The sequence below is a fragment of the Pantherophis guttatus genome, chromosome 3, assembly GCF_059756535.1.
Source record: "Pantherophis guttatus breed Tessera chromosome 3, ASM5975653v1, whole genome shotgun sequence".
NCBI classification, from domain to species: Eukaryota; Metazoa; Chordata; class Lepidosauria; order Squamata; family Colubridae; genus Pantherophis; species Pantherophis guttatus.
This window is the reverse complement of record NC_142065.1, coordinates 151320739-151346032: the sequence shown is the minus strand read 5'-3', so window position 1 is coordinate 151346032 and position 25294 is coordinate 151320739. Positions and strand designations below refer to the sequence as shown.

Here is a 25294-nt window from a genome sequence, read left to right as displayed (position 1 = left end):
GAGTCGCCAGACAACACTGCCTGGCCGACAGCACTCCAAGGAGGCCCTCCCTGTGGGAATGCACCGGGCGATGGGGAGCTGTTGCTGGCCGCAGATGGTCCGTCAGGTACCCCGGGCCTAGGCCATGTAGGGCTTTATAGGAGATAACCAGCACCTTAATTATCACCCAGAGGGCAACCGGTAGCCAATGCAGGTCGCGCAGGAGGGGTGTATCATGGGAGTGTCGGGACACTCCCATCACTACCCGCGCGGCCGCATTCTGCACCAGCTGAAGCCTCCGAGTGGTCTTCACGGGCAGCCCCATGTAGAGAGCATTGCAGTAGTCGATCCAGGAGGTCACGAACGCATGAGTGACTGTACGGAGGTCATCACAGTCCAGGTAGGGGCGCAATTGGTGCACCAGACAAATCTGTACAAATGCCCCTCTGGTCACGGTTGCAACATGATCTTCCAAAGTCAACCATGAATCCAGGAGGATGCCTAAATTGTGCGCCCTTTCAACAGGGGGCAACACCTCACCCCCTATGACCAACATGGAATATTCCCTTGGAACCGAGATGCCAGTACCCACAGCCACTCCGTCTTGGCGGGGTTGAGCTGAAGCCTGTTCCTCCCCATCCAGAGCCGCACCGCTTCCAGGCATTTAGTCTATCTTATTGGTCTTTCCAGGATAAACTCTAAAATGTTCCTTTGAGATGTTGTGCTTTTTTATCACTACTTCTAAGGAAGATGTACTGTTAGATATAGTCCAAATATTTAGAGTATATAGATTCCAAGGGGTGGATGTGGCTTCTCAAGACTTGGATAGAGCCCACAAGGAACTCCCTGACTGGTCATTAAACTTTAATTTAAATGTGATGGAAGAAAAAAAAACATTAATATATGATGTGAAAGTAATAATATTACTTATATTTAACTTTAATTAAAGGTAAATATGAATAAAATTCAGTTCAATTTAGTTTTCATTCTGAGGCAATTTGGTTTTGGTCATCAGCACACTCTTTAAAGTATAGCTTTTGACATAGAAAAAAAAATTAGCAGAAGCATGTTCAGCAAGCATGATATTTTGCATACCAATTTGCATAACTATTAGCTACTGGACCATCCATCTTTCTTGGACAGTTTAGATTGTGTAACTGAAGTGGGAAGATTTACCCTCTTGCAATCATCGGCAGAAAGAAAATCTAAATATTTATAAAACAAACGAGGATTGAATCCAAATTAGGATGCCAATCCACAAGACTATTCGTCTAGAACACAGGATATTCTTTTCTCTGACTGCACCGTCCTTTCAATTACAGATGGACAACTTCCAGTTAAAAGAAAAAAACAGTATCAAGACGTACCAGGTGGTGGAATATACATAATTTGGAGTCATCTAACTCTTTCAAATTGAGTAGATCAATTTGTGAGCATATTCAGTGTTATCTATACATTCAATCGAACCTCCTTTAGAGATAGAGTTCCAGTTGGAAAATTGTCTAGGTAGGCATGAATATTCTGTTGCCAGAGTTGCTCTGAAATGACTAATGTTCATCAAAGAGAGAGGAAGGAGCCATCAAACAAGGGATGATAATGTGTGTGTTGAAAGAAAGCTGAAGAAGCTTTCTGTGGGATGACCAGATCATTACATGTAATTATGTCTCTGTTAGCTCTAATGACGCTATATAATTGCTTAGACTACCCTCTATGGTTATGGATGACAAAATATTCATATAAAAAGGTCAGTTTGTACATTTTTGTTTAAATGCTTGTGGTTGAAAACGATTTTTGCTCATGGTAGAAATGTGGGAAATTGTGAAATATCACCAGTAATCTACAAGTCAAAAGGAAACAGCTCTATTGCTTAAAAGGTGATAAATATCCTTTTCCAGCAACTATTTCATCATTGGAATATGAAAGACAAATAATCTCTGCCAACACTGATTCCCAAACTAGAAGCCAGTTCTTCTGAGATATTTAGAATTTAGATTGAATTTATGTTCTCTCAGACACTAGAAAACTCTGACTCGGGGATAATCAGGTATAAACACACATGACCAGAAATATGTGTTTTTCCCAATCATGGACAATGAAGACCTCAAGATTTTAAACATTTAGAGTCATAAGGTAACTCTGTGATTAGAAAAAATATGTCTCTCAAAATTACCAAGAAGGTAATACTAACTAGTACTTCAAATTTTTATATAATAATTATCAAGCTTATGTTTTGACTGAATTTCAAAAAAAAAAAAAAAAAAAAACACCTGTCATGATTTTAAAGTTTTTTTAAAAATATGATCATCCTACCATTCTACCATACAAACTTAAGGTAAATAGTGCAAACTAAAATAGAAAATAACAACAACAACAATAAATAGTATCAAAAAATGGTACCAAAATTACTTTGACTGATAGTTGATTATACAGTTAGTCCTCGACTTATGACCACAATTAAGCCCAAATTTTTTGTTGCTAAGTGAGACATTTGTTAAGTGAGTTTTACCCTATTTTACAACCTTTCTTGCCATAGTTGTTAAATGAATCACTGCAGTTGTGAAGTTAGTAACATGGTTCTTAAGAGAATCTGGTTTCCCCATTGACTTTGCTTGTCAGAAGGTCGCAAAAGGTGATCACATGACCCCAGGACATTACAATGGTTATAAAAGTGACTCAGTTGCTAAGTGTCTGAATTTTTATCACATGACCATTGAGATGCTACAATGGTTGTGTGAAAAGTGTTTATAAGTCAATTTTTTCAGTGCTGTTGTAACTTTGAACAGTCACTAAATGTTGTAGGTTCAGGACTACCTACATTCTGAAAAAAAAAAGAATAACTATGGTTTGGCATAAACAACAGAAGTAGAATATGAAATGGATCTATTTTACAAAGACATTATAGAGAAAATGCAACGTGTTATTCATCACTGAATTAATCTTCAACATTAGAGGTTTGAAAGAAGGAGCTCAATCGTGACTTGATCTGACTGAATAATCAGTTTGGTGAAGAGAGACAAAGCATACTCAGGTCACTGGAAGCTTTATAGGACAAAAGCAACACTCTGTGTTGTGTTTTGCAATATACTGGAAACCCCTACAAATGTTTCAGCACAGACAAAATATGTCCTCTATAACCACAACAAAAAAGCCTTAAGATAATTCTGTGGTGAACAATATTTCAGTTTTAATTAAAATAAGATTCGGTTATATTTTGGACACAAAGAGGTGCTCCAATAACTGAGAACATGTTATTTCCACCGTTCTGCCTCAATGCATGTGCCTACTATTGTCCAAAATTACCACTTGTAACAGTTGGAATCAAGTAAGTAACTCTGTTACCAAGATAATTGGCTAGCCCCAATCCATTATTGTTGCCTAACAACATATTAACGGTGGGTGTTTAGGAAACTCGGTTTTTCTTGGCCAGAAAAGCACTAACTTTCTGCCAAGCTGCCAGTGCTTCAATTTAAAGTAGGCACCCAACGTAAAGGAAAGACGGAATCACAGGCTGTTCATCTTTTAGCCCCACCCTCTGCTTTATTCTTTAGAGTACACCAGCTGCTTAACTAGAATTAAAATACAGCTCATGTTCGCTCTCAATAGAAGCCCATCTGCACACTGCACTAATCATCTGATTCCATAAAGTCCATTTGACTGTTTACTTAACAAGCAAGATTTTAAGTTTATATGAGACACGCTACTGAAATGAGATTTCCATCTATTCTTATTACTAACTGTGGATAATCAAAACAACCAGCTTTTTACTAGAATCATAATATTGGGCACAGGGCAACAGGAAGCTGCACTAAAAAAAAAATAGTACTATAACAATTACGAGGAAAGGATAGCACTAAATTCACTATTAAATAAAATTTAGGTAGTTACAGATCATTATATTAGTTCACCTGGAAACTATTGTTGGGGCTTTCTTAAAAGAAAAGATAAAATCTTCAAGTAAAGATGACTCCTGGGGACTTTCTGGATGAATCCCTGTAATTTTTTTACACAACAGTAGAGAAGTATTATTTGCCACTTTCTTTAGTGATTTCCTCCCCGATTTTCTAATTTAGCCTAGAGCCGTGATGGCGAACCTATGGCACGCATGCCAGAGGTGGCATGCAGAGCCTTCTCTGCTGGCACGCGCACCGTCACCCCAGGTCAGATCTCCGTGGCGTTTCTTTCGTGAGCTTCTGTTTCCCTGCAAATCATGAAAGAAAAAAATCTTATCTCTTGCCATACTGCTGGTGTTGGGATGCCCCACCTCCTGCCGGCCAACTGGTCTTCGGATCTCTGCTGAGCATGCGTGCATGTCCACGCATGCGTGCATGCATGACCGCACACACACGTTCACTCATTTGCACGCATGTGCGTACCTTTCAATTTGGGCATGCACATACAGTTTGGGCACTCGGTGTCTAAAAGGTTCGCCATCACTGGCCTAGAGTCTTGGAAATTGCCAGTTATCTCCCAGTCAGCCTAACCAGGTCCTACTTGTATTAATTTTTCAACACCACGCAAGGTTTATTAGGTGTCTACTTCACTAGATATGGCTTTTATTACTACAGCTGACGTCACAAACCCATCCCAAAAGTGATGAAAATAAAAGTTATCAGGATGTCAAGTTAGAGAACTAAAAGACTTTCTATTCCTAAAAAGCCACAGATTATGGAAATAAAGAATTTCAAGTTGCTAGTTCTCTGCCCCACCAGGAATTCAACTTCTGGGTTTAAAATCACCTTATTGGTCATATCAATAAAAACTGTTCTTGGTTTCAGGAGCCTTTCACAGTGACCATGTACAGACAGACACTCTGCCACATAGAAACAAGTACATTTTACCTCTTGGATCTCTGGTGCGTAGTGCAGTGACTTACGATGAAGTGTTTTATTAAACTTATTTGTACCTAACTTTGTCCCATTCTCTGTATATTTTATTTACAGTAGATGCTAGCACTTAGCCAAATTTAACTCATCCTGTTACTGTTAAGAAATAAATATAGATTATGAGCTGAGCTTGTGTTCAGGAAAAGAGAGAAAGATAAACTTATGATACTATATGACCTTTAAATATTGAAATGAAATTGGAGTGACTAAATACAAAAAGGCTGATGCCTACAATTAATTTTCTTAAAATGTAAGCAAAATAAACATGAAGACATTAATACACAATCAAAGCAGGTCAGTTCTTCAAGGCTTGTGTAAAGAATAGAAGGGTTGGGGCTATGTAAATCTCATAATTATTCCAGAGGATGGGCACCATGAGAGACAAGGCAATTTCCTAGGAACAGATAATAGTGCTTTAAAGACGAGATCTGGAGCATGTTCACTCATTCATTCAATTTGTGTAGCTACCCATCTCAAACCAGTGGCCACTCTGGGCAACAAGCAATCATCAAACTAATCAAAACATGATACAAAAAGAAATTAAATATAAACTGCAGCTAAGAGATATTATAACCCATTGAAGTCAGCATAACCAGGAAAAAGGGCTCTCCATACATTCAAGACCCCAAGCCCGGCCACATAACCAAGTCTTCAAGGCCTTCCAAAGAAACAGTGGGATCGGGGCAATCCTAATCTCAGGAGTTAAAATGTTCCAGAGGGCAGGTGCTATGGCAGAAAAAGCATGCCTCCAAGTCTTCATCAGCTGACATTCATTTGCTGACAGGGCCTAGAACATGCCTATCTTGCCATACCAGATTGGATGGTAAAAACTGGAAGATGGTCGGTCCCTCAGGTAACCCATGGAAGGGCTCTAAAAGTAACAACCAGCAACAACCTTGATTATACACAGAAGCTTGCTGGCAACCATAGCAGTTCACATAGTTTGATTATAATCATAACTGAGCCTCAAACTTTTCATGCCACCACATTCTGGGCCAACTACAGTTTCTGAGGGATCTTCAAAGATAGTCCTTTATAGAATCCACTATCTTTTATGGCGTGAGTAATTGTGAGAAGGACCTCCCAGTCCAGAAAAGGTCTTAATTGACACATCCAGCACTCTAACTATAGATCTTCCTGGCCAGAATTGCTACCTACTTTATGAATCAAAGAGAACTTCCAACTTACACACTAGTTCTGTCTGGTGAAATATAACCCCATTCAGAATTAAAAGTGGAAAGGTTACGATATCAGAAGAACCAGGAACTGACAGCCACTCAATCTGGAGGCAAGGTTGAGTTTAAACTTGGTCCTCCCAATCCAGAACCAAACCACCTCTGGGTATTATGACAAGATCTCTGTGACATCATTTGGTTGTCTTGGTGTTGAGAGGTATAACTGAGAATTGTCTGGAATTGTCAGCTCCTGCTGAAGCAGCACATGGAAGCAACGGCAGGAGATCCTTTAGTGAGTTTGGGTGGATTTACTAGTTGCACCTAGATCAAAGGTATTGAAGATGGTAACTTTTGCTTTTGCCATTTCTAAATTGGATTAGTGCAATTTGCTATAAATGGCAATGTCATTCAAGAAAACACAGAAGCTGTATCTGGCACAGAGTAGAGTTGCTTGCCTACTGACCAGCTCAAACTGGTTCAGCAGAATAATACTTCTTAGTTGAGACCTACTTGATTGATTGACTGACTGATTGGTGCCAACCTAGCAGTTTGAAAGCATGCAAATGCAGGTAGATAAATAGGCACCACTTCTATGGGGAGATAATAAATGTTCCGTGCGCCTCAGCATATAGTCATGCTGGCCACATGACCATGGAAGTATCTTCAGAGAAAGCTGGCTCCCTTGGGTAAGAAACAGAGATGAGCATTGCTCCCTAGAGTCAGACACGACTGGACAGGGGAAACCTTTACTTTTATTGATTGCTGTAGGTTTCCATCCAAGTTGCTGGATGTAAACTAATAAGGCTCTTTATGGCTTGGGCCGTCCTTCACTATCATCCTCAGGTAACAAGGCCACAATCTGGCCGGCACAGAATGCTGCAAGTATCCATCCTTGGAGTGATTAGGGGTTAGGGACCTAGAAAATGGCATTTGCAATAACAGCCCTCTCATTTTAGAGTAGTTTGTCCCCTGAGGTCATATTAGTCTCCAGCACTTTATATTTCAGGAAACAAATGTAAAACATTATCTTCCACAAGGCTTTTAGAGAGTGTCATTTAATGGAGGACAGCAGTAGATTTTTTAATATTGGAATTATTATAATATTTACAGATTCTCTGTAACTGTTGTTAAGTTGCCTAGAGTAGTTTCAATAGACAGCATACAAATAACTGTAATCAATTACAGTCAATATAATTATTCTTCAGTAATGTATTTAATAATGTTCCTATACTGTTACATTAAAATTACAAGCCGGTAACATTTTTGGAATTTCTGGGGTCATATCCAATACTTTTTAGTGTCATCCTGGGGGTTTAAGGCTTTTATTAAAGAAAACAACTTAATGAACTGAGTACTGAATAACTTCCACACTTTGGTACAATTGCCATCAATTTATACCTGGTCTTCTGTATTTTCCATTTCTGCTTTGAACAAGAGTAGACATTATGCAAGGAAAGAGTTTTCAATCATCTTTACTAATTCAAGAGTGCTTATCAAAGGATAACAACTTACTTAATTGAGTTCCGAAAGTGGTCTTCAGCAGGGCTTTTTACTGTACAACTGTTCAATAGCCAGAGGTCTGCTTCTGCTGCATTTTCTGAAATATAAATACATACACGTTATGTATTCAAACTTTATTTTGTATGACATCACACTGAAGAGATTATGGTTCAACACTTTATCAAAGGAATGAAGTTTGCATAAGAATATACCATGTTTCCCTGAAAATAAGACCCTGTCTTATATTTTTTTGAACCCCGAAATAAGCGCTTGGCCTTATTTTCGGGGAGGTCTTATTATTTTGGGGTGTGTGGAGCAAGATAGGGATCCTCTTGCCGTCTTACCTGATTTCCAACTCTGTCTCCCTAACCCTAACCAGAGGAAATGGCGGGGACTGGCTGTGCATGCCTTTAAATATTTTCGGGGAAGGCTTATTTTGGGTGGAGGTCTTATTTTCGCGGGAGGATTTATTTTCGAGGGAGGTCTTATTTTCGGGAAAACACAATATGATTATGTGGCAACACTGAAGTATTAAAAAATATGGTTAAAAATGAACAAAAAATAGGTATAAATATTATGGGAAAAATTATATAAACTACTTAAAATGATAATTTGAACATTGATCTGAATCAGCAACAATGCTTCTGGAAATAAATCTTCACTTACATAGATTGGATCATATAAAGATTACTGGGGTTTTTTCACCAAGCTGCGGCCCTTTGTCTACCATTGATGTGCAGGCAACATAGATTGATCTTTTCTATTGAGAGCTAAGAGGTAACGTAGGGTTGTCCTGTTTTGTGCATTCAGATAACCTGAGTTTAGCTTAGTTCCTGGTAACTGCAGCACTCATGCAGGTTCCTTGACAGAGTACACAAGTGGTTTGCCCTTATCATCTTCCAGGATATATTTTTGACATCCCAGTCTAGCCAAGTCTGGAATTCCCAGAAGGCGCAAGTGTTAACTAGGCCCAATTCTGCTTAGTTTCCAAGATTCATGAAGAGCAGCCAGGTGCTGTGATCTGCTGAGGCTTTCCTACATAAGTAATTTACTTACATATAGCACCAGCGAAGAGTATATGACAACACTGCTCAGTAACTTGCTCTCATGGTTAGACTGTTCACAAGCTTCCATAACCGTTTTTGCTCTCCCAGCAGGAGATATACCAAAAGTGTGGGTAGTAAGGATGCATCCCCTTGGGATTATCTGTCCAAAGATGCATGCCAACATGAATGGGGACCAAAATTACATGCACTTCTCATTCTCACCTAATGAAAGCATTTTTATGAGGCTACCTGGGAAAAATCAAGGAGAAGCCATATACCAGTTAGGGAGGCTCCAGACACATCAAGTTTCAGCTTTATAATTCACCAGGTATTTAAAACGTTTAGCTCATTTTTGGCAGTTGTTTTTAAAACAAAGATGCACCGTGTCCTTAGCTGTCAATCAAAGCAGGGGAAAAACCATGTATAAAATACATTGTTGACAACAGTTTTTAAAGCATTATCTACAAACAACAATTGTGGGCGTTGGTGTAATGGCACATAAACAAATGCAAATGTTGAAAAACAGTCACATGCACAATCCTTTAAATTTTTCAGAAGAATTTTTAACACTTGATTTGTTCCAACTGAAATGAAGCACAGCAAATACATATTAGCATCAAGCCATCACATGAATGTGAAAAAAAGCTGCCTGTTCAAGATATATTCAGATCAGTATCTTTTACAACCTTCTACAATCTGGCCTTTCAATATGTTTGAGGAATGCAAATCCTAAACTCCTAAGCAGCTCATCCAACAGATCAAATAAAATTAGAATTGTTTGTGGCACTGTGTAAAACCAAACATAAAAATTTAAATCCAAAGCTGTAATATTTCCAGAATTCAAAAGCAGTTAGAAATTCGCACAAAACAGAGCTAACAATGTTTAGTGACACGTGGAGAATGTATTTGTAGGAATCAGATGCTTTCAAAACAGTGGTTATACAGAAGAAATACTTTATAAAGAACAATGTTTTTACCTTGGGAGCAGCCAACTTTTTCAACTTGGGAAATATTTATTTATTTATTTATTTATAATCCACAGCCCGAGAGGGAATGTAACCTGTTCAGGGTCTTGAAGAAAGTAGGGTCAGACTTCTTGTTTTAGAGGTTGCTTTCGCTGTATTTTAACTGTAATTTTTAACGTTAACCATGCATTAACTTTAACACTTTTAAGTGCTCTTTATTTTATTAGAAAATAAAAACCAGCAGCAATCTGGAACCACTCCAGAAGCCACAAAAAGAAGGCTGGGTGTTGCACCCTCTGTTGCGAAGCCCTGGTCAGTGTGGAATGCACATGTCTTGCATTTTAAAGATTAGAATGGGAAAGTTTAGTTGCTCATAAATATGCCTGAGAAATGCTTCAGCCCTCAATATATTGGCCACCACAAATAACAGCATTTATGCAAGGTATACTGGATTACAAGCAACTGAACAACATTACTAAATCAACACTGTTTAGACAACGCAAAGCAGTGACTTTTATCTTTAGGCTCCCCTCTCCAAAACACAAATACTGCACAAACCACAAGTTCCATGAGGTTTTTTAAGACACTAGCAACACCAAAGAAATTCAAAGGTCATGGAAACTTCTGAACAATCTAAACATAACATGAGGTTCTGGACGGCACTAATTGTCAGAATTATGCAATAAAAAACAGGAAAACTTGGTAAAACTCTGAGTAAGCAGTACAGATAGCCACAGTAAAGACCAAAATATTTACACTTTGGTTTTCTTGCTGGTGTTTCTGTTTATATCATTGCTCCTTAAAAGTTTTACATGTCACTCTGAATGCCCATAAATAGCAATCTTAACATCACTTGGGAAAGAGCAAGAAGCAAGTAAAAAGCTAGATGTACTTGAGCTGATGAAGACAAAATTGACAATATCTGAAAGATATTGAAACTATCATAGTGTGACATTTAATATGCAGAAACACAAAATAGAAATTATTTGTTTTGTTTCAGTGAGTTAAAACATGTGTAGCATCATTTTTTTTTCTTCATTGCTACCAACTTCATCGTATCATTCCAGTATGAACTGGATGGAGCCTTACTATGGAACTTATAATTCTGTTCTTGAAAACTATAATGTCTCCCTTTGAAGGGGCATTCTCCTTTGTGTTTTGGCTTTGGACCCATTTATCTCAGCTCCACCAATTTCTGCCCAGTTTTCCTTCATTTCAGCTCTTTGCTCCAAAAATAACACCTATCAGCTCCAGCCATTTTGACCAGGAGCACAGAACTGTAAAAAATGGAGTTCACAACATCTATAGGATATCAGGTTGTTTATCCCAAAAGAGCTCCACTTACTGGACTCCGTCCCAGAAACTGGGAAATCATTTCAGAGTCAATAGTTGAATCTAACCAACATTTTTCAATATACAATTCTTTTCGGAGTATAAGACGCACATTTTCCCTCCCCTAAAAGAGGGTGGAAATGTTGGTGCGTCTTCTACACCGGATACTGCCATTTTTGGCCTCCCAAGACCCCGCCCTGCATGTCCTATTTTTGCCAAAAACAGGCCAGTTTTTCGCAAAAACGGGATGCGCAGAGGGTTTGGGAGGCCTGCAGAGTGTTTCTGGGGGCTAGAGAGAGCAAAAATGCGACATGTGGGGGTTTGGGGAGGCCAAAAACAGGCCCCATTTTTTGCAAAAATGGAATGCCCAGAGGGTATGGGAGGCCTGCAGAGTGCTCCTAGGGGCCAGGGAGGGCAAAAACCAGATGCGCGGAGGCAAAAAATTTTTTTTTCTTGTTTTCTTCTTCAAAATCTTGGTGCATCTTATATTCCGGTGCGTCTTATAGTCCAAAAAATACGGTATCTTTTCATAACTGTATTATGGAAAGAAAGGTTTAGTTTTCAAGCAGACTTTTTTTAACAGGTTGATTGATTAACTCTAAGTCTAGGTGGCTATGTTGATTTGGATGATAATACTGGCTTTTCTTGATTCGTTCATTTTCTTGAACATTACTAGATCAGGAATGGTTAACTTCCATGTTCTCAAAGGTAGATTTTCCAAACAAAGGATGTGGTTCAAAGTAATCCACATTCAAATCCCTGCTCAAGCACTGCATAATTTAGGCTATCACTTGCTCAAGCTATTCAAACGGAGGTTGTTATGGTAGTAAAATGAAGAAAGATCCTCTCCCCAAGAAATAGGCCCTCCCTCTCAGACAAAAGCTGACACATTGTTCTGCCCCAGCTCCGAATTCCCGAGGATATTGAGACACACCAACGGTCTTTATCAAATTTATTAAGTAGCAAGAATAAACCAAAGTCTGGTAAAGGTTGGCAACCAGCCCAGAAAACAAGATACGATAAGACTTTTCCAAAAATGCTCTGATGATAATTACAAGTTGTTTCCAGCAAGAAATTACTAACTGTGTGCGACTTAAATAGGGAGTGGCCAATTATCCTCAATCCTTACTCTCGAGGAGACCTCTTCCTCCTGAGTAGCCACTCCTGCCTTTTGGCAGCCCTGCATGCTCGAGCATTGAGGAGAGGCTCCTCCAGTTTGCTCTCTCCACTTGAAGGAGCCTCTGGAGGTTCTGAAGGCCCTGGCTGAGTCTCTGCCTCTGGCACCACAACCTCTTCAGCCTCCTCACTGTCTGATGCGAGCGCCGGCTGCGCAGGCTGCTGGCGTGACCCCACACCAGCCTCATCGGGATCAGCCACGATCCGTGCAGGCTGCTGGCGGGCCATAACACACATACATGCAAAAAAGAAATAATATGCATTTTATCACACAAAGCTAGTTCTCTTCAGAGATGTTTGTGCTGTAACAGGGATAATACGGTACACAGTCCCTCTGGATCTCATACATTCCAGGCAGCAAGGCCAAAAAGACATTTATTTGTAGCGTTTGATATTTGCTGCTTGTCTGAAAAGGCTAAGTTGTGTTAGATTGACCCAGACGTAAAATATAGGAAGCTAGTCTAAAACAGCTAACAAAAACGTAACAGAGTAACAGAAAAACAGAGTTGGAAGGGACCTTGGAGGTCGTCTAGTCCGGGGGTCTCCAACCATGGCAACTTTAAGACATGTGGACTTCAACTCCCAGAGTTCCTCAGCCAGCAAAGCTGTCCAATCTGTCCAATCTCTTCTTAAAAACGGCTATCCAATCTCTTCTTAAAAACGGACTCAGGTAAAATCCTATACGTACTATCTGTCTGAACCTGGGACTGCTGTTCTAGAAGATACACAATCAAATGAGCTATGATACCTGCACAGCTCTCCTGTGAACAAACCTGAAATCCCATCTCTTCTATTGGCTATGTCAACATGCTGCTCTGTTAATTTATGAAACAAACAAGATAGTCATTTCACAAATTGAACATTAAGGAAAAAACATTCTCCATATCATCCATATGGCTGGTATCATTCCAAAGACTACGTCAGACTCTTCCACGCTTAAAAATCAGTGCCAGATTGAGAAGCAACCCTGAGCAGAAAATCAAGAAGCTATGTAAGATGAAACTCTTTACGACCCAGGACATTATGGTTTCTCATATATGTGCTGTTATGAACAATCAATGATCAGGACAAGCTTTTCACCAAGTGGATTAATGACAAAGTAGAAATAACATTACCAGATAGGCATGCAACATACAGACTCCCTTTTCTATCAGTAATTTTATTCAGCCTGGTTGCTGCTGGCTTCCAGATCACCGTGCTTGCTGGGAAATCTGGAAGGAGCATGTCCAGATAACTAAAAAGCAGAAAGTTAGGAAAGATTCATGGTAAAAAAAATAATATTTTTTTTCCCATGCTTCTCCAGGAGCCAAAGGTTCCAGAGGGTGTCAGCCCTAGTGGGTCTTTGATGGATGGTTTTTGCCCTTTTGCTGGCCCAAAAGAAAACAAAGACAGAATGCCAGAGACCACATCACTACTTTAAAAAACAATTTCATTGCATAAAACGTTCTGGAAAAACTTTGCACCAAAAACTCTGCCTCACAAGTTTTCTGTAAAGCAAAGGGCAGATTAATCAAAAGAGACATCCTCAAATGGAAACTGGATTTGGAAAAAAAAAAGTAATAACTATTTCAGATGCTTTTTCCCTTCCAACGTAAATAACATGTGAAGTGTTTTAGGTTGTGTTTCAAACAGAACTCCTGTTTTGGTTCTTAAAATTTAGATTTTTGTTGCAGCTACTTTGTGCTGTGACGCTGACTTGCAGTTTTTAAAACCTCTTACTGCTTTTCATACATGTTTTCATAAGAGCCAAGGTCAGCTTATAAACTAAAACATATTCTGTTCCAATATTTCTTTCCCAGCTTATATTTCTTTAAATTCTGGCTGTATCATGTTGCACCCAGAGGCAATATATTGATTTCAAATGCCTTGCTTCCACTTATTTCCCCTGACATCTAATCCCATACGGAGCCTGGATTTAAACTACATCTATCACTTTTAACATAGAGAAAAATAGGGAAATGTAGGGAGCCTATCTGAGCCAGATATGCCCAAACACTTATTAAATTGTAGCTTCGAGCTAGTTACTGACTTTCATAGAATTATCTTCATACTTTATCCATTTGTTACTGTGTCATGCTTCTGAAAATTCAAGAGATGCAGCACAGAAGGCTTCATACCCAGGAGCCACGTTAAAACCTTACAAGGCGTAGTTATATTTTAGACTACGATACTGTATTAAGTGAGCAAAATTGCTGTGTTAATGCAGTTTCAAAATGACCATGTCAGAAATTAAGTTAACTCTTAATGGACAAAGGTTTCTAATAAGAGGCACAAAAGCTTGTTTCTTTAATACCTGTGATTAATCTCTTTTTCTACAACATCCATTAAATAGGAAGACTCCAAGATCAGCTACCAAAACTGCAACGAAGGGGTTGGGGTGACATAGAGCAGGGGTGTCAAACTCCATTTCATTGAGGGCCACATCAGGGTTGTGTTTGACCTCAGGAGAGTAAGGTGGGCGTGACCAGGGTGGGCGTGACCAGCATGACATCACTTGTGGGGGCACCTGTGGTGGCCTGAACACTCTGCCAGCGAAAACGGGTTCCTGAGCTGCATTTTCAGCTGTGACAGCCTCCTGCAACCCTCTGCCAGTGAAAACATAGCTTGGGGTGGCCACGCACGGCTCTCATGAGCTCCGTTTTCAGCTAGGACGGCCTCCTACAACCCTCTGCCAGTGAAAACGGAACTTGGGAGGGTCACGCACAGCCCTCGCAAGCTCTGTTTTCACTGGCAGAGGCACCGCGGGCTGATCCTTTGCTATTTCCAGGGTCGCCCCGCAGGCTGGATCTAAGCACCCCTGGGCCAAATCCAGCCCCCGGGCCTTGAGTTTGACACCCCTGACATAGAGGGATTGTGTTGAGGAGAGAAGAAACAATGCAGTACTGCTTTGCTCTTGTTTCACTTCCATTGTATTTGAAACTGTTCTGCCATATTGTATTATTGGATCACTTATATTTTTCTATGCTCCCAGATATGCTATATCAAAACGGAGTATCAGGTCCTTCAAGTTTAGAACAAAGCCTGCACCTGGAAAAATCCATTTAATTGTTTTATGACAAGACTTTTGAAAGCTTGGAGTAAAGCCACAGTAGTGAATATTCAAACTTTTGGATAAAAGGGTAACTGTTATGAAGAACTTAATAAAATGAGCATCTTTTTAGAATCTAGTTCACCACTAGATCACCACAGACTTTTATGTTTCTACCAACATGAAGACCCTGGAATTTGCAAAGCTTTAATCCCTGTGTTTTACCAAATTCTAATCCATATTTTATGAAAATAGATTTAAGACAATATCATAAAAATGAGTCCTCATTAAAATAGAAGTCATTTTCAGAAACACCAAGCATAAACATTTCCTATATGCCTTTTGCTATCTGTTCAGAAAATAAGTCTGTGACTCTTTTTTTTTGCACCCTAATTTATTTTCTTATTGAGCAAGTAATTAAATGGATTCCTTTTCTGAAATTTTTTAAAAACATTTTTCTCTCATAGTATGAGAAGTAGAGGTGTAAGATAAACAGACTTATATCTGAGTTATAAGACAGACAAAATTAAAACTTTTAAAGAGCACTACATAGCTAATTATTTTCTCATTAATATTTTACCAGTATATGTAATGTTGTTTCAAGGTGTCTACAATACTTTATTTCTGTTTAGAATCGAATGATTTTCCTGAGTACATTTATTGGTCTTTGTGAACAAGTAAATATATCCAGAATACATCAACTTCTGTAATTTTGGGGTTTTTCATATAGGTTCCCATGATGTATATAAAAATAAGCTACTTTCCTCAAATGCCCTCTTCTTATATTTTGACTTACCCACCTGCATGTTTCCTTATATGGGTATCATGCATTTACTTAATGTAAAAGTTTCCCTCTTTTTATGAAAATATACCATTATGTGACAGATCATTTTCACCCAAGAATTTACTTTACACAAACAGTCTCAAACTTTCTTGATATATAGCACTCTTAGTGTAGTGAAGACATGATGTTGTAAATGGATATTACTGTATAAAATCCAGCTTTGCAAATTGCTTTCTATGTGCATACAGGAAGAAAACATGTTTGAGTAACTTACTCATTTGATTGCTTAAGAATAAGGCTGTAAAAAATTATGAGCCCATTTGTCAATGCCTTTGGGCTAAAAACATTGACACCATACCTCACACCCCTCTTTATTCTGGTTCAGTGTCTCAATTATGCAAATTCTCTTATGCAAAGTTTTGGGGAACTATAACCCCAGCATTCCCAGTTGCAATGTATGGCTGTGAAAGTTGGACCATAAGGAAGGCTGAACTCCAAAGAATTGAGGCCTTTGAACTATGGTGCTAGAGAAGACTCCTGTGAGTCCCAAAAGTTGCAAGGCAATCAAACCGGTCAGTCCTAGAGGAGACTGCTCATTAGAAGGCCAGATCCTGAAGATGAAACTCAAATACTTTGGCCACTTAATGAGAAGGTAGGACTCACTGGAGAAGAGCCTAATGTTGGGAATAATTGAGGGCAAAAGAAGAAGGGGACGGCAGAGAATGAGGTGGCTGGATGGAGTCACTGAAGCAGTCGCTGTGAGCTTAAATGGACTCTGGGAAATAGTAGAGGACGGGAAGGCCTGGAGGAATGTTGTCCATGGGGTCGCGATAGATCAGACACGACTTTGCAACTAACAACAACAACAAACCCTAGCATAAATGAAACAAGTTCTTATTTTTTCCAGAAAAAAGTAAAAATGGGAAAAGTTGATCACATTATCAATTCCATTTATCTGATCAGTGCAGTTACCAAAATTGAAGCACACTTGAGAGATTTTTTAAAAAAATGAATGTATATAGATTGTTTTAAACAACCAAATCTAAGCAGTGTATAAGAGTAGCCTTGCCTCCCTTGAAGAGAAACTCATCACTACCCTGAAGAACCTGATTCCCATTGAAAAAAACTGTTATTATTTTTTGAGCAGTCAATCAAAATCTTCCTTCCTCTAACTTAAAGCCATTATTCTATGGCTAAAGAGAACATATCATGACCATCTTCCACATGGGATCCCATCACCTGCTTCGGGAAGACCTCTCAGTCTTTCTTTGCTAGCTAATATATCCAGGTCATTCAATCGTTTCTCAGAAGAGGTCTCCCATATTGCCCTTCTCTTGACTTGAATCTTTCTTACAGCATGATGCCAAGAACTGGACCTAGTACTCAAGACAGGGTCTGAATTTTATCCAAAGGACTTTTACTAAATAAGCTTTATTATATGTGTTGAATGTCTGTTTCCTGACTAAAAATATTTGCAACAACTTCTTGTAAATTTCAGTGTTAGTTTTGTCCTATCTCTGGCATATTAAGATCTTTTCCAACTGTAAGTGATTACCTATCACAGCTAATTTAGTGTCAACAAATCTGACAAGCATTTTTCTTCACTTTTTCATTAAAATTATTAATAAATAATATTAAGGAGTACAAAATCTATGACTGAATCTGTCTCCAATCAAGGCACCCACTCAGTTACCCTTCAGAATAATCAGGAATCCTTGACCATGCACTCTTTCCCTTTTTGTGATCTGGATATGAATTACTCTAATTAATTTGTCATGCCATCTAACAATCTTGCTGATCAGATCCTATTTTCGTTAAACATTTTGCCATAATGATTTAAGTTATGCTAACAATAGCCCTGCAATTTAACAAAGAAATTACTTGAAGAAAAAAACCCAGATCGCATTAGTTTTTCAAGACTTTTTTTTTACTGTCTTTTGATAAATATAGCATTGTTTTCAAAGTATTTATTGTAAAGGAAAACACCGACAACACTGACAAATGTAGCAACCATTATCAGATAAAAAGAGACAGTAAATAACATCTCAGCCCAGAGAAAGGAAGGAGAGTGAGAAAGAGACTCAAAATAACTCTGCCTTGATTTTGCATGGTATAAAGAGGGCAAAGGGAATCTCTGGGAGACTTTCAAGATTCTTTTACTACAAAAAAGTTCTTACAGCGTATTTTCCAATTTGTTCTACCTTGAAGCAATTTATTTATGATCTGGTTCAGCAAATTCCCAGGCCCAGATGTCAAGCTGACTGGATTTTCCTCCTCCGCCTGCCCGCCTCCCCCCCATTTTTTAAAGACAGGATCATTTGCTGTCTTGTGTACCTATGGACCTTCATCTCTTCTTCAAGACATTTTGCTTTAGTGCAGGGATGTCAAACTCAAGGCCTGCCCAGGGTGCCTCTGCCAACTGAAAATGGGCCACACACGAATCCTGCACGCCCCGTTTTCAGTCAGCAGAGTGCTCCAGGAGCCTATGGAGGATGAAACGCTGTGCGTGGCCCCAGTGCCCTGTTTTGGCTGGTAAAGTGCTGCTGGAAGCCGTTCAGGCTGAAAATGGGGCAGATGGGGCCGTGTGCAAGCATGGGGTACCAGCAGTGAAATCCTCTGAAGCCTGCTACTGTTTCTGTGAGTCTGCTACCGAGTGTGCCTGACGCGTGCCTGCGCAGCGCTAAAAAAGGAACATTTTGAAGTAGAACAGGGAGGGGGGAATCCGCTGTGCCACACGATTTAGATTAGCTAGAAAGCAGGAAATCCGACAATTCTAGCTAATATAAATCGTGCATCACATCTGATCGTTGCCCAGCTGATCATCAAAAATACCAGTTCGCCCGACTGGTAGCATTTTTTACTACCGGTTCAGGAGAACCGGTCCGAACCAGTAGCATTTCACTCCTGCCCCGCACCCCATTTTTGCCGGGAGGGTGCTGCAGGAGGCGTCCGTCCCGTCTCCCACCCCCACCAGCAGAGAAATACAATGCTGATCAGGCCCTTGAAGAAATCCAGTTAGACACCTATGCTTTAGTATGTTTTTTTAATCATTTTTTTTTTAATCTACAAAATGGGCAGCTTAACTGAATGTTCCTAAATGGATCCAGCTTGACTGGATGTTAGGATTGGCTGGATCCTCTTCTCTTGTCCCTTTTTGTAACATTTGCTCTCTGTGAATTTATGGATCTTCATCTCTTCTTCAAGATATTTGATTTAATATGCTTTAATAAATTGCCCAGCAAGTCTCTAACATTATTTGAGCTCTGTAATAAGCATTGTAAGCTTCTAGATAGAACTACCTCTTAGAAAACAGATCTTTATCTTTGTTTTTACTTGTCTCTTTTTTGAAACATTGATGAAGAAAGAGGTCATTTATATAAACAAAACTAGACAACAGTATTCTAGATTCTCAGAAGCAACACAAGTAGAAACTGATGTGCCTTTTACAAGAATTGGTCTGAGATCACAGCTGTAATTTGGGTTTCACAGAATGCTACCCTTATTAACATCCAGATTCTGTCAACAGTGTGGCATTTCTCCTTTCATCTCTACAGAAAATGACCTTAATGTTGTTGGCAGTGATAACCCTGTATTTCCATCTATCAGGTACAGAGTAAGAAAAAGGCTGATCTCATACACAGTGGAGGCATCCCACTGCAAGATGTAAGACTTCTGAGTAGGAATTAATAAGCTCTAACAGTACAAAGCAAAACAAATGTCAAGCAGATTGTCAAACTTATCCTCTGATTTGTTCTTCATGGTCATACAATTGCATAAACACTCCATTTTTCATGCTGAGCAGGCATTTCTCATTTCAGATTTCTCCATAGGACATCTGATTTGTCCTCCAAGATGAAATGATGCACTACTTTATCTATTTTATGGAGAAGGGTAGGCTGGATTTGAAGATGTGTGTTTCAATGTCAGAGGTCTTCTAACTTTACTATCAAAGTTTTCCACTGCTGCATATACACGACAATATATACTTGCTGGTATCAATGCAACTATAAAATGCAGTTCTCAACACTAAACAGAGAGGAGAAAAAATGCACCGGAAGTGGTTCATATGTTCCAATATTCTAGAACGGGGGTGGGCAACCATGGCAATTTTACCACCTGTGGACTTCAACCCCCAGAATTCCTGAGTCAGTCAGGTCATAACATTGGCATAGTTGCCCGCCCCTGTTCTAGAATGTTTCTATATTGTAAAAGGAAGCAGTCTTTTAAAGCAGGAGTCTCCAACTTTGGCAACTTTAAGAATTGTCGACTTCAACTTCCAGAGTTCCTCAGACAGCTTTAAAGTATTTGTATTTATCAGAGAAGAATGTGAGGCAAGCAAATAATTGGAAAAAGTGAGAACAAAAGTTCTTTTGGGATATTTTTAAATATTGTTACTCCAGGGCATAAACAAAAAAGAACATGTCATATTCATATGTTAAGAACTGATATTTTTAATGAGTGTTTTCCACGAAGAAATAAAAAAAAAAATACTGCACAAGTACAGATTAAGCCCTGAGTTAATTCAAAGCCATCTATGATAAGCTTTTGATCTCATTCCAATATAATACAAACCCCTGACTATGTGAACCAAGTTGTATAAACCAAAATCAAGGCTTGAACTCACATATATCAGCATTTTTTTTCCTTCCAGCAAACCCTATTAAGGCTTTGTTTTTGTTTTCTGGCAGCTCACTTTTTCACTCAAAAATCTTGTTTACAAACTCCACAGTCTAGACTGTTGTTAACTAAATAAATAAAAAAAAACATGGCTTCTTTGCTGGATTGTTTATCAAACCATAGTTTGTTTTAAGTAATGATCCCTGACCTACATAATTAAGAAGCACAGCCTTGTACATTAGACTGATCCCAACAGATTGGACAAGCCCTTGAAGAACAAAAGCAAATCCTGGTTAAATTCTTCTTCCAACTGCATAGGAAGCTGTCTTATCAAACACATTTTTTTTTTTTTTACAATTCAGTTTTTTTTAAGCTCCATGAATCCATTCTAAAACAGAAAAAATAAGCAGTTACCTCATGCAATTATTTAATTGCTTTGTAATGCTAATTTTGCAGTCATGGGCAGCATATCCAAAACACTGAGTTAGATTAAAGATACTTCCAGGTGAATTGAAAGCTTCTTCTATGTCAGAGAAAGCTAGTATTTAACTTGATGGAGCTGCATTGGGCAAAGAAAAAACAACTGGAGAACTACTGTATTTATATGGGAATATTTCAGGAATATTCTATGAAAGAACGACTCTCAGAAATACTGAAATGTATTAGTTTGGTGCAAGAGGGCCAGTTAACCACCAATATAAACGCATCTCAGAAATCTGTTCAGAAAGATTTTATCACCAAAGAAGCAATATTAAATATTTTTTGTTGTTTCATCTGAAAATAGAGCAGCAACAAAATTATGAGGATATTATCAACAAACTAGATATAGCTGAGACAAGCTACTGTAAGCATTTCATATTGGAAGTAGAACTTTCCTGTTGTGTCCAGCAGAGACTTCAAGGAGGGTGGTGGAAAAATGGTGATGGACAGCACACAAGTCTCCCTTTAACTGGGACCCTGCTCCTTTCACCTCTATGGATTCTGTTGCTCATGACCCTGGGTCTGACTCCTATGGAATTGCAGTGTCACCAAGAATAAAGCAACAAATTGAAAAATGCAGCAGGAGTCCAAAGTTATTGGACCAAACAGCCTTATTCAGGTTATTGCTAAGAGCCAGCCAGGTCCAGCAGGAGCTTAGATTGGCAAAAATAAAGTAGAACACATGGGAAGTTAATCTACTTGTTGGAATAGTTTGAAACAAGAGACCATAGTTGAAACCTTCTCAACTCTGTCTTGCTCATGCAGATTTCTCATTCTCTGATTCCACTTCAGCTACATTTTTTCAACAAAATCTCCTCAGATATGACATTATAGTCTCAGCTGTTGGATTAGTTGGATCATTTTTTTGCCCAAATAGAAAGATAGACAGACAGACAGACAGACAGATATGTAGATGGACAGACAGACAGATAAGATAATATAACTTAACCTAACTTAACCTAACCTAACCTAACAAACCTAATCTAACAACTTTCTGAACATTCCCACACATGGACAAGGAAATATGATGATACAGCTTCCTTATTAGAGGATCAGCACAACTAAGGAAACTACTTCTACTCACATTTTATGTGAGTAGAAATCCCTGAGCATATGCAAATTTACAAAAATATGCCCAAGGATTCACAGACTCATAGTTAGAAATAACCATAGAATTCACCTATTCGATGCAGGATCCACTAGACCCGTGATGGCGAACCTATGGCATGCGTGCCACAGGTGGCACGTGGAGCCATATTAGTGGGCACGCCAGCTCAGCTCTGGGGTGTATGCGCGCGCCAGCCAGCTGATTTTCGGGCCTTCTGGGCCCACCAGAAGTAGGGAAACAGGCTGTTTCCTGCCTCTGGAGGCCCTGGGGGGGTGGGGAAGGCCCGTTTTTTTTTCTTACCTGGCTCCAGATCCTCTCTGTGTATCTGGGAACGGCGAAAACAGCCTTTCCCACTTCCTTGGAGGCCCTATGGAGGCTCAAAGGGCCCATTTCCCCACTCCCGGTGGGACAGGAAGTGACGTTTTTTCCTGTCCCCAGCCTCCAGAGACTCCTAGAGAGGCTCCTAGAGACTCCTAGAGAGGCTCCTAGAGACTCCTAGAGAGGTTCTGGAGGCTGGGGACAGCAAAAAATGTCACTTCCTGTCCCACTGGGAGTTGGGAAATGGGCTTTTTCAGCCTCCGTAGGGCCTCCAAGGGAGTGGGAAAGGCTGTTTTCGCCGTTCCCAGATACACAGAGAGGATCTGGAACCAGGTAAGAAAGAAAAACGGGCCTACCAGGCCATCATGTGCCAGGAGCGGGGGGGAGCGGGAGGGGGTTGCGCACACATGCGCGTGGGCACGTGCGCGTGCGACCCTCCCCCGCCCCCTCTCCTGGCACGCGATGGCAAAAAGGTTAGCTATCACTGCACTAGACCATGGGTGTCAAACTCGATCACGTCACATGGTGTATCGTGATGTATTATAACGGTTTTTGCCTTTAGGGAATCAGGGTGGGTGTGGCTGTGCGTGACACATTCGATCTAAGAACCGCCAGTTTGACAAGCCTGCACTAGACATACCCCACATATGCCTTCCACATTCTGTTTAAACCTCCAACAAAAGAGAACTTGCCATTTTATTGAGCAACCTTTTCCATTGATTAGAAATTTACATAATGTAGTCCAAAGTTTCTATTGATATTTAGCCAAAAGCCTACTTCCATGAACTCATTCTGGGGGATTTTATCTTTTATATATATGGCAAACCTTCAAATATTTGAAAAATATCATATTTCCCTTCAATCACCTCTGTTCTCATAAGGTTTGCATTTTGGTAGGCCTGTCCTGAATTCACTCCAATTTGTTATTAATCTTTTATGGTGTACAAAACTGGACAAGTACAATCAGTGAAGGTAGAGTAGAGTAGAGTATAGTAGAGTACAGTAGAGTAGAGTAAAAAATAGAATAGAATAGAATAGAATAGAATAGAATAGAATAGAATAGAATAGAATAGAATAGAATAGAATAGAATAGAATAACCGAGTTGAAAGGGACCTTGGAGGTCTTCTAGTCCATCCCCCTGCTTAGGCAGGAAACCCTATACCCATGATGGCGAACCTATGGCATATTGGTGGGCATGTGAGCTTAGCTCCGGCGCGCGCCAGCTGATTTTTGGGCCTTCTGGGCCCACCAGAAATAGGGAAACAGGCTGTTTCTGCCCTCCGGAGGACCTCTGGGGGTGGGGGATGGGGAAGGCCGTTTTCGCCCTCCCCAGACTCCTAGAAAGGCCCTGGAGCCTGAGGACAGCAAAAAATGGGCCTTCTGGTCACACCAGAAGTTGGTAAATGGGCTGTTTCCGGCCTCCTGAGGGCCTCCGGGGGTGGTGGGGAAGGCCGTTTTCGCCCTCCCCAAACTCCTAGAAAGCCTCTGGAGCCTGGTGAGAGAGAAAAACGGGCCTACCAGGCCATCACGTGCCAGGAGAGGGGGGGGCATATGCGTATGCGCAGGGGTGGGTACATAGAATTATGGATGTGGGCATGCACGCGCATGACCCCCCCCCCTGCTCCTGGCATGTGATGGCAAAAAGGTTAGCCATCACTGCCCTATACCATTTCAGACAAATAGTTGTCCAATCTCTTCTTAACAATTTCCAGTGTTGGAGCTTTTACAACTTCTGGAGGCAAATTGGTTCCACTGATTAATTGTTCTAACTGTCAGGAAAATTCTCCTTAGTTCTAGGTTGCTTCTCTCCTTGATTAGTTTCAAGGGCAGATTAATTTGGAATCATTACTTTCAATGGTCAGGATTCTATGCTCCTGATAATGCTCCATCGGTTAGCATCTGCGTCAGTCTTTAGCTGGAGCAATGAATTAATGAGAGAGAGGCTATGGTAATTTCAAGATGGTTCCTGAAACAGAGTCTAACTGTCAACTTTCACTGAAAAACTCTTGTGTGTTCTGTGTTTCTGCCTAAGGCTAATCTCTTTATACACATTGTCAGTCGGTATCACATTAGGAACAAGAAAGCATCTTCTGCGTCTCAAATTTTCCTTATCAATGCTTGTACTTTTTTTTTCTAGTTATAAAGATAAAACTGTTTAAAACTTAGATGGGGCAACACATAAACAGCCTCTTTAATTATTATTATTTTTTTTGCAGACAGCGGACAAAACGCAGCTTAATTACCCAGTCACACGCTCATTGAACTGTTATAGAAAACAGAACTATAAGAACTTTTATTCCATGTACAGGTAATCCTCAACTTACAACAGACCGTTTAGTGACCGTTGAAAGTTACAACAGTACTGAGAAAAGTGACTTATGACCGTTTTTCGCACTTACGACCATTGCAGCATCCCTAAAGTCACGTAATCCAAACTGGCAACTGACTTACATTTATGAAGGTTGCAATGCCCCGGGGTCATGAGATCCCCTTTTGCGATCTTCTCACAAGCAAAGTCAATGGGAAAGACAGATTCACTTATCAACCCTGCAACTAACTTAACAATTACAGTGATTCACTGAACAACTGTGGCAAGACAGGTCGTAAAATGGGGCAAAACTCACTTAACAGATGTCTCACTTAGCAACATAAATGTTGCGCTCAATTTTGGTCGTAAGTCAAGGACAACCTGTATTGTCAACCAAAAAATGGGGGGTGGGGTGGGGTTTAGTGTTAAACCTTCTTGTCTTAAGCGAAAATGTACTCAGCGTAAGCAAGGAAACTTTTACACTGAAAAAAAGACAGAGAATCCTCAGCTACTTCCAGTAGTCAAGAACTATGCTGTAATTCTCATTTGAAAACAGCAACATGACATCTTACCACCCTATTAGCTACATGGCGC

The 25294-nt window shown here is 39.8% G+C and overlaps 1 protein-coding gene across 2 annotated transcripts in view; it reads right to left on the bottom strand.

Moving 5' to 3' along the window:
* CDKAL1 (CDKAL1 threonylcarbamoyladenosine tRNA methylthiotransferase) overlaps window positions 1-25294 on the bottom strand; it is a 312732-nt gene that overhangs the window by 254360 nt on the left and 33078 nt on the right. For both annotated transcript variants that reach the window (XM_034429250.3, XM_034429252.3), the window contains one exon: window positions 7550-7634. In XM_034429250.3, coding sequence (XP_034285141.2) covers window positions 7550-7634 — 85 coding nt within the window. The remainder of the gene's footprint in view (window positions 1-7549; window positions 7635-25294) is intronic.